Source organism: Eupeodes corollae, chromosome 3 (genome assembly GCF_945859685.1).
Source record: "Eupeodes corollae chromosome 3, idEupCoro1.1, whole genome shotgun sequence".
NCBI lineage: Eukaryota > Metazoa > Arthropoda > Insecta > Diptera > Syrphidae > Eupeodes > Eupeodes corollae.
In genome coordinates, this window is record NC_079149.1 from 137,224,197 (window position 1) to 137,238,705 (window position 14,509).

The 14,509-nt window shown below is 32.2% G+C and overlaps 1 protein-coding gene across 1 annotated transcript in view; it reads right to left on the reverse strand.

Moving 5' to 3' along the window:
* Window positions 1–14,509, reverse strand: part of LOC129952918 (diencephalon/mesencephalon homeobox protein 1) — a 103,081-nt gene that overhangs the window by 18,478 nt on the left and 70,094 nt on the right. Inside the window, exons 5-6 of the mRNA XM_056065893.1 lie at window positions 9,174–9,278; window positions 8,765–9,114 (exon numbers count right to left, since the gene is read on the reverse strand). Coding sequence (XP_055921868.1) covers window positions 8,765–9,114; window positions 9,174–9,278 — 455 coding nt within the window. The remainder of the gene's footprint in view (window positions 1–8,764; window positions 9,115–9,173; window positions 9,279–14,509) is intronic.

The following is a 14,509-nucleotide window of genomic DNA, read 5'->3' on the forward strand; positions in this document are numbered from 1 at the left end:
AAAATTATTACATACATAACCCTCAAGTTTTTTGACTAATGGCTATTCAAAAACAAATTATGTTCAACTTATGTTTTGGTCTGTGTTTTTTTTTAGCAGGGGCTTGAGCAATCTTCATCTTCATTCCTCTGAATAAATAAATAAATTTCTGTTTTTGATTATTAACAAATCAGTCAATCTATCATCAAAAAAAAATCAAGATTTAATTAACTGCAAACTCAAAGATTAAAGATTGCAAAGGCAATTATAAATTTAACTTCGTTAAACTTTTCCTCTCTTATATTTACCTTGGGTGTCATTCTCATCCTTAAATAACATGAAATTTAGGTTTTATATTGACAAAGTCAGTTGAGAAAGGACGAAGATTCTTAAGGGGGGTTGGTTACCAAATACTATACTTATATAGAATACACTTAAAATAAGATTTTCACCTCTGCTCTGGAGCGTGGATTTTGTACATTTCAATAATTAATTTACCCTTAATTTATGACTGACGATGATGATGATGATGTAAATCATGATGATGAGGTTGTTGTCGGAGAAGAAATGCCAGGAGAACATCAACGAACAACGACGATACACATTTTCTGTGTAATTTAAAATTAATTTAACTCTTCACTTGATCTTTTGCAAGCTAAATTTTATTTTAAAAAAACGTATTTGAAATCGTTCTTTTTTAAAATTAGCTTAGCTCGCAATACGGTGGTAATTTCATCACAACGATGATTCAGGACATGAACATTTTTGAAGCTACATAACTTCGCACTGGGGATATAATGCTTTGGAAAGGGTATCATATCGCAAACAACAGGGATGTCATCTTGATTCAAAAAAGGAGTAAATTGTGGCTTTTGTAAATAATTATTAATTAATTAATTTCAATTATGATGTGGGAGTCAATTTTCCTCACACTTTTCACTGTAAAATGCACTTCACGTACTGTAAAATGCATAACTTCATTCTTAATTTTCTTCCAAATTTTCCAAACACTTATTTCGACAGCTCTGATTTCTGAGATAATATTATTAAAAAAAGTACTTTATAATTCATGACGAGTATGAGTATGAGAAATTGAATATATGAGAAAGTTAAGCAGAAAGTGTCTTCTTTTTTAATTGGTTTAATCGGCAAAATGAATTAGTTGCGTTACATATTCATATACAATACAATAACACAACGGCATTTCTCTTGAATTTATCATATATACATTTTAATTGGGTTAATTAATTGAAATTTATTAAAGTGACATTTGTGTGTATATGAAGTTCTATTTAATTTTGTTTTTGTGGTATCGTTTAGAGTCATGTTCTTTGAACGAATTAAGCAAATACAGAAAAGGAAAAAAAGCGGAATTCTTTGTAAACATCAAACATACGAATCAATAGCGCAGAATTTAAGATAATTTAGTAAAATTTTAAAGTTTTTTAAGTAAGTTATTAAGTCTCAAAAAGATAATCCCTTTTGACATTTTACCAAAATTAAAAAACAAGATGGTTTCCTTTACTTAAAGTAATTTGCTAAATTTATGTGACATCTGATATTCTGACATTTCAAATTAGGTTTGTTTGATTTGTTTTTCACGAAGTGTCACAGATTAGACGTGTTCAGGTATTGTTATAGCAGTTGCCGAAATAATTTATACGAAGAGGTTTAATTCTATAAAGCTCCCTTTTTGGTCAGCTGGGACTATTAAAGCTGTAATCTTTTGAAATTTAACTAACAAATAACTTGAAGTTGTTAAAATTTACTATATACACATAGTTCAAGAAGTCTCCGTACAGCAGCTTTCTCTGTTGATTCCGATTTAAGATATATACTAAACAATACAACGAATTAAGCAAATACAAAAAAGGAAAAAAAGCGGAATTCTTTGTAAACATCAAACATACGAATCAATAGCGCAGAATTTAAGATAATTTAGTAAAATTTTAAAGTTATTTAAGTAAGTTATTAAGTCTCAAAAAGATAATCCTTTTTGACATTTTGCCAAAATTAAAAAAACAAGATGGTTTCCTTTACTTAAAGTTATTTGCTAAATTTATGTGACATCTGATATTCTGACATTTTAAATTAGGTTTGTTTGATTTGTTTTTCACGAAGTGTCACAGATTAGACGTGTTCAGGTATTGTTATAGCAGTTGGCGAAATAATTTATACGAAGAGGTTCAATTCTATAAAGCTCCCTTTTTGGTCAGCTGAGAGTATTAAAGCTGTCATCTTTTGAAATTTAACTAACAAATATCTTGAAATTGTTAAAATTCATTATATGCACATAATCCAAGAAGTTTCCGTACAGCAGCTTTCTCTGTTGACTCTGAGATAAAATATTTACTATAACAATATATTAAAAACAAGAACTTTGAAAATCACAATTAAATTCTTTTAAAATTTAGTAAAAAGGTGAAGGTGGAAACTATTTTTTTTTTCAATATTACCACTTTGGTTTGTACATTTATTCCTAATATTTTTTTTCAACAAAACACTAAATTTAGGCTGCTGTACCTACGGAGACTTTTTTACTAAGTGTAAATGTTGGAAATTTGCTGGTCAGAGTTGAGGAAACTAGATCTTTGTGGGTTGTCGTAAAGCCACTTATCAGACAAATTTAAGCAACTGGGTGGGTCAATTTTGTGGCTCAATAAAAACTATGATAATATTGCTTCTGTGAACTTTATTTGTATTTTATTTATTTCAAAAATCGCTTACAAGGTAGGACATGAGTCTTGTAAAGTGTTGCAAGCCTCTACATTAATTTCAGAATTTGAATAAAAATTATATAACTAAGACTTCTATTTAAATATTTATATAAAAAAGAGGAAATTTAACATTTTACTATTTGCCAAATAGTTGAAAATTAAAAATTTAAATCTATTTATGCTTCTTATTCTTTTCATAGCGATGGGCAGAGAGTTCCAAAGGCGTACAATATGAATACAAAATTAAAACTCACTGTTTAGAAAATTGTATCGGGGTAATATTAAAGCAAAGGATCTTGTTGAATGAGGGAAATTCAGCTTACCGTATAGATAATCAAGTTGTTGTGTTTGGATGATTTCATGCAGGTAACTCAGAGAGCGAAGGTTTATTAAACTGTCTAGGCTACAACCAGAGATCCGTACCGCAAAAATGGATATGTGATCATATCGAAGTAGATTATAAATATAGCGGGCAATATTGTTGTAAGCCACATTCAATTTGCACAATACAATACAGCACAATTGGTAGTATAAGGGACTTAGCAAGGAGCAGTTAAGTTTTGATCGGGATGAAATTTCGAGTGACTTGACGAAGGCGGAGACTTCCATAGACTTTACCAATGGCACTATTAAGGTGGTCATCCCAAGTGAGAGTGCGATTGAATACTACTCCTAGGTTTCTAGCAGTGCTAACATATTCAATGGTTTCGTGGTCAAGTTTCAACAGGTTTAAACCCGATAGATCAACGTTTTTGCGATAGATGGGGAGGGATGTAGATTTGACAGGTTTAAGGCGGATCCTCATTCATTAAAAGGTCGACTTATCAGGAGCTGCACATCATCAGCATAAAGATGAGTTTAACAATGTTTAGCAACTTGTGGTAACTCATTTATGTAAAGTGAAAATAGGATTGGTCCAAGGATAGATCCATGTGGCACTCCACTCAAAACATTGAGAAATGTGGACGAGTATCCATTGGCCACCACGCATTGTTGCCTTCCGCTGAGATACGAAAGAACAAGCTTAAAGGGCTCTAAAGAAAACGAAAAGTTAATTAGCAGACTTCTACAAAGAATTAAATGGTTAAAAGTATCAAAAGCCTTTGAATAATCTAACAGTGTTAGCAATGTAACATGATCACTGTCCATAGCCATTCTTATTTCAACAGATACAAAAAGTAAGGCGGATTTACAGCTGCGCTTAGATCGAAAACCAGACTGACAGGTACTTAACAGGTTGTTGATTATAAGATATTTTTGGATATGCCCCACAATAGTTTTTTCAAACACCTTCGAAAGAAACGGAAGAATGGCAATCGGCCAAAATTCTGTAGCAGTACCTGTTTGCTTTTTGAGTATGAGAATAATCTTAGCCTTCTTCCATTCTAAAGGAAACTCGAAAGTAGTCAATATGCTGTTAAATATGTAGGTTATATAGCGCAGTATATATGGAAGCAGTAGTCTCAAGAACTGTAGTCTTCACAAAAACTTAAGTTTGTTACTTCCTGATCGGTTTTTGTATAAATATAAAGGTTTGAAGATAGTTTTTGAAATAAATAAACATTCCATTATCAGCAACGTCTTATCTGCGGTAAATTAGTAGATTTAGTTGAAGATGACGTTTATTTTCAACAAGACGGCGCGCGGGACTTCTTACCATCAAAGCAATAAAACAATATCACTTTAGAAGGAAAAGTTTTCTATCCGTTTTAAAGTTTGCAGATTATCATTTGAATGTCCAACTTCAACTTCATTAAATTCCAATCTCGACAGCAATTTTTAATTGAGGAAATTAATGAACTTGCAGTACTCGGTTTGTGTATTGCAGAAAACCTCTTATTGAATGATCCAACATTCGATATTAACAAAAATGCTGCTAGGTAATTAGGATTTCTTCGATGACGACGGTGCAAGAAGTTTGTCATTCCTTCTGATCTAGAAGAAATTTATAAAAGGTAGAGAGATTTTTTTAATAAACGAACATTAAGGATGTGGAATGCTTCCCAGCACATAAATATTTTAGTCTTTAGAAATAATGTGATCAATTGACCAAAGAGATGATGTGTTTTGACACCAATGGAAAAAAAGGTAAAGGTCTAAACCTCTTTTTGAGAAACACTGTATTTTGAAACAGTTGGTAAATTACATGTTATTTGAAAATTGGACCTTTGCTAAACTTGACATAAAGAATCAAGTCACAATCCTGAAGTGCTATCCAATATGCTTGGTGATTTTTTCAAAAGTGGTCCTGAATAATCTTTCCAATTTAATCATTGCTCAACAGATATTACAAATATTGATCTATTCTAGCACTTAGCTTACATAATACTAGAAGTCTCTGAATCTGTTTTAATTGACAAAAATTTCAAAACTTGACGAAAACCTAAATCCTAGAACTGACTGTCTATTTAATTAATCATTTCAATGTTCTATTTTTCCTGTTTTATGGAAATATGCGTTTCTAGGACTAAACCACAAAATGGCTCCTGCAATTTTCTTGTATGATAAACCATAATGGCTGAAACACAAACACGCTTTATCTTCAGCTTTGCCTGACGTTTACGAGTTCAGCCTTAGGAATTCAATACATGCTATGGCAATGAAGCTTCGACCTCACGTTTTGTTTGACAATCGTAAGGAAAAGAACGTAATGTGACTAAACGGGAGAAAAAATAACAGCTGCTAATTACAGAAGTGTTATTTTAGAAATGAAGTGTCATTTAAGGCAACCTCGAAGCTGGCCCAACGTAACCTAGACGAAGTGGAAGCTAATTCGTGTTTGTGTTTCAGCCATAAAGATGAACTTTCTATATGGATAATAGAACGGAATTTTGTTTTGTCGAATTAGTTAGAGTTATCTGTGGCACACAAGGCATTTTCATCTCTCATTAGTTTCTTAGAGTCGCTTGTTATCAATGGTGCGGGGTGCATTGTTCCTCTTTCCGACAGCGAATCAACTTTTTTTACCTAGGAAAGTCTTACAGTAACTTTTTGGCGGTAGCATCACAAGCTTCAATTTGATTGTTGTGGCAGAAACCGATTTTATTGCTGTTTCGCTTTCAATGAATATGGTGATATCTGTTTTTTATAGCGCCATCATTGCGACCTGTTTTGCAGGTTATGTCACTGTCACGGCTTAAAAAGTCTAAAGGAGTTGGCAAGATTAAGTGTCAAAGAGATCCTATTCCAGCTTCTGTTTTTGACCCGTGAGTATATATGGAAATTGACGATTCATTCATGTGTTGAACATTTTCACACCTATTCATTTCTGTCAGGAAGATGGTATTAAAGGTTCTGTTGAAGTGAAGACAGGGTATCATTTAATCGACTAGTCTGAGCCGTAAAGCACTGTTTGCAGCAGTTTACTTTATACAAACGTCCAGATTTAAAAGATTGAGTATTGCTGTCGTTACTGTCGTCCTAAGCCACTTGTCTTTACCAAAACTGTTTGAATCTCTTGTTTCCTTTAATTGGTTTTGAATTTTCTATGATAATCAACATGGATTTGTAAAACAAAAATCAGCTTTTAGCAAAGTATTTGACAAACCTAGCCATTAATTACTTTTAAGTACAATAGAGCAAATCGGACTATATAGAAAATTAATAGCTTTACAATCATCTAGACACTAAACTGTTGTTTTCAAAAATTACCATTCTAATTCATTTATTGTTAATTCTGGTGTACCTCAAGGTAGCAACCTCGGTCCATTAATATTTTTTCTGTTTATAAACGACTTCTTTTCTATCTCGCGCTTAAAAAAGCTAATGGAACTTTAAGCTTTATAAAACGTTTGGTAAAGAATTCCAAGAACCTTTATTCGTTAAAACTTTTTACTCTATACCTTTGTCACATCAGTCCTTGAATAGGGTTGCATTCTACTCGACTCATATTCATAGACTTAAAGGTGCTCAAAGCAGGTTCTTAAGGATTACTCCACGTTTTCTCCCTTGGTCATATGGCTAGGATAAGCTACAACTTATAGGTCTTCATTCGCTAACTAATCACCGAAAGCATATGCAATTTTGCTTTAATGTTGGATTTTTGAGTAAATCCATTTCATCTTCATCAGTTTTATGTTAATTCCAATTTTAATGAAGCCCAAATAACTTGAGAAATCCAGTGCCCATCCGAAAAAATGTTAGCCGTCCAAACTACGATTCTAACAATTTAATTTAAGAATAGTTAATACACATTTATGTTGTGAAAATAATTTTCTTTTAAATTCTGTTCATCAAAATATCAACTCTGAGAGTTTCAGAATCAATTTTTTCAAATTCTTTTATTTGTGTTTAATGTTTTAATTATTAAGTTAAAGTTTTGTTTGCATTTCATTTAACGTAATAAAATAAATAAATACATAGATTTATTTCAAATTAAATGAATTTAGGTAAATTGTAATTTTCATTTTAACCAACATCTGTGTGTAAGTCCTCTTGTATTTTTCAAGTCAGTATTTTTTCGAAAACCGTCTTCATACAATGTAAATCCGCTTAAAAACCTGCATTAAAAACAACAAACAACAGCCTAATCCTCATCATTCCCAAAAACATCTCAATTAAATAACAATAACACTCTTAAATTATCCACGTACATGTCACATCCCTTTATATCCTTGTACCTAGAACTGACAATTAAATTCCAAAACGAAATAAATAATTGTAATCATCCCCTTAATAAGAAACAACAACTTCATCAATGATGATTGCTAATTATGTACGAATCATTAGCCTTCGCTTTTGTCCTCCTCCTTGTTGTCGTCGTCATCGTCATCCTTGCCATCACTGCAGTAAAAACCATCAGCAGCTCATAAATATTCAGGACAATCTGTGACATTATTTTGTTTCTATAACATAAACATATATCTGATGTCTTCGCCCATTGTCACCCCTCAGCTCAGGCTTGAGATAATACAACAACTATCAGTAAAGACCTAAACAAGAGTAACATCGTATAAGCACATCAGGACGATTGGCAATTGATTTAGAAACACATCGTGCGGCGGACTCAAACCGGAAGGACGTTTGATCCAAAAAAGAAAGAAAGAAAGTAGATAACTATAAAGGAACTCTGATTTCATTTCCTCCCAGACAATCAAGGCAGTTATCCTTAATCCACCAAACGAATGCTTAAGTGAAGGCGGATTGCGATTTTCATCCCTCTCTCTCTCTGCAAAGAGGATGTTTGTTTTCATAGAAGTTGGTACAACACACATACCGACTCATGACACTCCCAGGACAGCAAAGCAGCATGGAAAAACCCTTAAAGTTAGACTCATGCTGATGTACTGTCCTGAGGGTAGGTAGAGAACAAGTCGTCGTCATCGTCATCATCGTCATTGAGGACGTGAATTGAAGTTGCGCGCACGCGTCCGCCACCCAACGGGCGGTCCGGCAATTACGTGTTTATATACCAAAACATTTTGCCACCATTTTATGTGGATTTTCCTACTTCGCCCTTAATGATATTATAAGGGATTCCAAAGCTACTGGGGATTGTTAAGCGCAGTTAAGACTAAAGGTGGTTGAGACTTCGGAGGGCTATGGAACTCGTCCAGGAGCAGGAGATACGGAAACGACATTGGTAATGGTAATGTCCTTTTGTTTGTTGTTTTTTTTTTTATTTGTTGTTGTTAACGTTCGTTTACCAGTCATTGTGTCGTCTATAAGTTTAGTATAGTTGCATGGCTTTCGGGTCCTGTTTTTAACAGAGTATCCTGCGCTATTCTTTTGGTTCTTTGCAAAATTAAAAGAGAAATAAGGATGTGAGAGGAAAAAGGAAGTGTGCATTCTTGAACGTTGTTCCAACTCGATAAATGTACAGCATTTGTTGTTTTGGGATATTTGCGATTTGCGATTTGGGCTCAGACTCACAAATCTAATGATTTCGATTGCCGGCACGTGCAGATCATTATGCTTAATCAAACAGCATAATAAACAACACCGGAAGACAGAGCGGGCGCATTTAGTTGTTTGTGTATTGTAGGCAAGGTATGATGCGTGATGTGAGAATATAGCACTACATGTAAGTTCAATCACTTCAAAAAACAGAAATTAACTTTTGGACTCACCTTTCGGAAAAGCTATTGAAGATGTGATTGCTAAACGTTGAAGTCGACATTGATTGTGGGTTGCGGGAGGTGAGTGACATTGGACCGCCGACTTCGATCGGCGAATCGGTGTTATTGGAATTGGTTGGACTGGTGCCGGAGTTTTGTGGAGTTCGGACTCCGGGCGATGGCGAGCCCGCACTTATGGAGCCACCTGATTGCGATGCGGATTGGGTGAGATGGGTTGAGGAGAGTGGTCGTTCGGGATCTGAATCCATGCGGGGACTGGTCGGTGGCGGGCTATGCGAACTACGAGGATCATCATCCATTTCGCCAGTTATGTCGGGCGATGAGTCTCTACTATCGTCCATCTGTAAACATATTAAATCTTTAAACAGTTCTGAAATAAAGTCGTTCGCAGCTGACTTACTTTGTCTAGAGAAACTGAACCCTCACCACCGTTTTCACGCTTGCGTTGCTCGTCTTTTAGGCGTTCAGCTTTGCGCCACTTGGCACGGCGATTTTGAAACCATACCTGAAATTAGAATAAAATTCGAAATATATTAAAACTATTTTTTTTTTTCTTAAAAATATTAATGGAATGATTATAGTTCTGAAGGCCTTTTTAATTTTCCATTGAAAGTTATTGTACCTAATCGGTTATGTTGATATTTGTTGAGTAGTTTCTTGGATGCGTATCGGAATTTCGATTCCGTCAATCAATCCCGCTTATACAAAATCCCCATTTACTATAATCCCACTTTTTAAAACCTCGAGAAACCCCTTTTTCTACAATGCGCTTTTCTACAAAGGTATAAGACCGATATCAATTGTTTGATAAGATTGATATCGGTCTTATACCTTTTTTTATTTTTTACTATTTTATGAGTTTAATACAATTTTAAATACTGGATCAAAAAGAAACCCAACCAAAATGTTTGTAATGTTTCAAAGTTACTTTTGTCTCCTTTCACAGAATATCCCTTTTTTTTAATAAAACCGAAAATCTCGATAGTAAAAGAGGGATTTTAAGATACAGTATTATAAAAAACGGGATATTTAGATACGGATTTTTAAAATTTTAAAATTTATTTCAAAAAAGTAGAATACTTAAAGGAAGGATTCTGAGAAGTGGGTTTTTAAAAGCGGGATTTCAAAAAACAATTACAAAAAGTGGGATATTGAAAACAACCTATTTTTTTCAAATACTAATACCAAGAAATGGAGTTTTTAATTTTTTTTAATTTATAAAACAATACAAAAAGGAATTTAACAAACATTTGTTGCTTTGATGTTGATAATGTTTGAAAAAGGGGATTTTCGGATTTTTTTTACAGAAAAGGCCTTTAAAAGAGCGAGATTTTAGAAGACAGTCTTTTAGTAGAAACATTATTTTAAAGGTTTTTGACATTTTTAAAAAGACAGTTTTCTTTTTTCAAACATACTAACTATTTTTTAAGCTTGAAGCTTAAGATTACCCTCAGGAAAATGTTATACAACGACGAATGAATCTTTTCATCAACTAATAAAATTTTAGGAAAAATTCAATCGAAGATTTTTTTTAAAAAACCTACTAAAAATTGTTAAAGACAATTTTTTGAAACAAATAGCTTAAAAACAAACGGATTTTTGATTGGTACTGAATTTGAGTAAAACACAATAATTTTGATATAACTCTTAACATTGTAAAGTTTTAAAAGTTTTTTCTAAAAAACAGAATTTCTTTGTAAAGTTTTTTTTTTTAAAACTACGAAAATGACACTAAATTTCTTTCAATTCTAAAATTTGTCTAGGGAAGAAGTTGTTTTCTTCTATTCGTATACTTTTCGGATTTGCTTAAATTATGATTTGACTTATTACTAAAAAATACTATGAAACTACAGTAGGTATAACAGTGTTACACTCTGGCGAATACGCAGTACGCCCTAAACTTATTCAAAACAAATAAGTGGTGCTAACTTTATATCAAGTTTAAAGTTAAAGTTAAGTGAAATAATAAGTCCAGTTTACTTTGAACATTTTTTCTGTTAAAAAAACCTTAAAAGGTTTCATATGTATACCACAAAAAAATTATAAATGTATAACCTTTTATAAAAGTCACAGCAACATGTCATATTTATGTCAATTCAAATTTCCCCAGAGGTAAAACTATGTCGATAAAACAGTAACAATTATCAAGACGACTTTTTCTGTTCTTAGAAATTTAAAATTTTATTGTATTATTACCAACAGTTCACTAGTATGAAGATTGATTGAGTGATTTTGTTTAGACTGTACTTCTACTCGATATTTAGTTCATTCAAGTTGTAAACTAATTAAAATAATAAATTCTATAACTTACTGTTTAACACCTAAAGATATAAAAGCAGCTTGATCACGCAAAAACAGCAACCAAATTCAAATAAATAATAATGATAATTGCTCGTAACCAGTGTTGCCGCAGGTCTTAAAACCAAGTTTAGTAACAAAAGCTAAATATTTGCATGAAAGAAAAAGTGTTTTTTTTTTTAAAGGACATAATGGGCTATTCAAAATTCTACATTCATAAAACAAAAATATTCAAAAGATCATTTACTTCACTTCTTAAAAAAATCGAATAAAAGAATGTTTCTATAAAATTCTTGATGAGAACAAAGATTAAAAAGGAGCTGGGACCCACACTGATAACTTCCCATCCCGTCTGTCGATTTGTCTTGCTTAAAATTTTGCAAGTTTTCGTCTTGGGTTAAAAAAGTTATCACTTGAATTATTCTTGAAAATTTGAAAACACCAACAATATTTTTCATATAATAAAATAGTTTAGTTTCAAAATATAGTTTTTTTTAAATAAATTTTTAGTAGAAAACAATTTTAGTAGCATTTCTTTCATTTTTATTAGTTCTTAGTTCTTAATTTGAGAGATATCGAGAACGGAACATCAATTTTTACCAAATTTTCTTACTATTTTTTGTAGATTTTATTTTTTATGAAAAACCGGACTGTTGAATTTTTATAAACAAATTAATGAATATCGAAATATTGTATACTGTGAAATAAAAAAAATTGAAGATGATAGTTTTAATTTTTGAAAACCTATTTGTGTCGAAAGTAATTTTTTACCAAGTTTTAGTATTGTTTTGCTTTAGATTTTAGGTTAAAAAAAAACGCTAAATTAGATTTTTCTCAAAATTTTACTGAATGTTGACAAAAATATTTTGAAAAGATAAAAGTGGTTTAAAGCTTACATCTCAAAGTTTTGAAAAGATATTTGTGTCGAAAATCAATTTTTACGAACTTTTGTTAAATTTTCTTTTAAGTTTTTATTTTTTGTAAAAAAAACTATCAATTCGATTTTTCTCAAAATGTTTCCCAATGTTGAAACCAATATTTCTTATAAGATATAATAAGTTTGAAGCCATAATTTCAAATTTTTGGAAAGATATTTGAGTCGAAAATTAATTTTTACCAACTTATGTTATTTTTTTTTAGGTTTTTAGTTTTTTTTTGTAAAAAAACTGTCAGATCGAATTTTCTAAAAATTTCACCAGATGTTGAAAACGTTATTTTTTGTTGCACAAAATTGTTTTTAGATGAAATAATTTTTTATTTTTGTACAATTTTCGAGGTGACAATTTTTATTCAGTTTTTTTATTTATAAAAAAAAACGGAAATTTGATTTTCCAAAATAAATTTGTTTGGTATCACATTACAATATACAGGGTCCGGCAAAAAAAACTTCCCGTATTTTTAAACATTTATATTTAAAGCTATTTATAGATAAAGTGGTACTCCGGGTATAGATAGATAGAGGTCTACGTGCCGTTTTTAGTAATCATAATGGAGTGGCACGGTGAGCTTCGCGCATTTGTTGAAGAGGAATATATCCGTAATTGTGGTTCTGTGATTACTACTCAGCAAGCATTTCACATTCGATTTTTCCGGATAGAAAAACAATTCAAGTTTGGTTATAATGTCCATTTATCGGGTACTGTAAATAAACAAAATTTCCGATACTGGGCAACAGAAAACCCTCAAGAAATTCACCAACGACCACTTCACAGTCCTTATGTGATAGATTGGTGTGCTGTTGCTGTTTTTGGAAGAAAATGAGCAAAAAGTTACAGTTAAGTGCTGGAACACAATGCAAAATTGGAGCCAGAGTCGTGACTGGAGTCGAAAAATCTGTCACAAGTTGTCGTACGTTTCACAAAAACTACGCACACAATGTGTCGTACGGGTTTTTGATGTTATTTGGTATATTTGCAGTTTACAATCACATCAAATTTCTCAGAAAAAAATTGTTTGCTCACTTTTATTTCTTATTTAAATATGTTCCACTTTTTTATTCAAAAACTATTAAAACAAATATAATCACCAAGTTATTCACTTCAATAAATGGAAACGTCACATGTGTCGTACGTCAAAGTTAAAAGTTGATCAACTCTTCCGACTCCGGCTACGGCTCCGATTCCAGTTGCGTCGCGTTGTGTTCGTATATTTGCATTTGCGTACATTGAATACTTTGACAGCCATTCCAGTTACGACTCCAAGTCTGGCTCCGACACCATTGTGTTCCAGCAGTAATGCGGATCGCTACTGTCACATGATTGAGGCCTTAAATTGTTAAATTATTTATTTATTTGTCATTGCCTTTTAAAATATGGGAGATCTTTTTGTCGGACCCTAAATAAATTTAAAATTTAATTCAAGTCTCTATAGCGTTCCAAAATTGTCACCTTTATTTAAACTGCAATGGTAGAAAAAACCACCCACGCAATTTTCTTGAGAGCCCTTTCTACATCTCTCTGCAATATTATCTGTATGACAAAAATTATTTGAAGTTGATATCTCTAATGGTTCTTGAGCTATGGACGACGAAAAAAATGTTGCGAACGTACGACCGAACGTACACACGCAAGCACAGACATCTTTCTAAAAATATTTTATTTCGACTTTAGGGACCTTGAAACGCCGAGAAATGTCAACATTTTCAATTCGGCAAATGGGACTCATTACAATGAGGAACTTAAAACTGATGAGAAATTGTTAGTCTCTTGTAACATTTCTAAGACTGTGGCAACGCTACTCATGACGCAACAGAATATTTAAGAGAACTAAAAAGCTGCATACTTAGTCACTCTGTGATGTATGCAGTGAAATTAATAATTTGATTTTAATGGGAATTAAGTTTTATCTGTGATTTATAAACTTAATACTGGTTTTCCATAAAATTGACAATCAGTATTGGCTTAGTATTGGGAAAAATTGAATTTAAATCTATTTTTGTATTAGAAGTTCGTGATGGTTTATTGCAAGAGGTTGACATTTTTCTAATTTGCTTTGCAACGAATTTTTGAAATACATACCGAACAATTTGAATTTATAAACATTTAGTGATTATTTTATAAACAAAAACAATGATCTGGAGTGTTTTGATGATTTTAACACTTTTGGCCAGAGGGTTTCTAGCTAGCGGTAAGAATATTCCAAGACTTTACTGTTTTGAACTCAAAAAATTATGTTTTTTGTTAAAGATTGCACTTCAGAGCCTGATGCTGGCCCTTGTAGAGCTGATTTTGTAGCTTGGGCTTATGATCCACTGACAAATGACTGCTTCGAATTCCCTTGGGGTGGCTGTCGTGGTAATGGAAATAGATATGGAAATCGTGAGATATGTGAAAGAAATTGTAAGAAATAAATTTTTACTTTAAAAAAATTTAACGTCTTTTTCCAATATTTTTTCAGTCGAGGTTGAACATAACTTGAGGATTTTGTTTTCAACTTGTG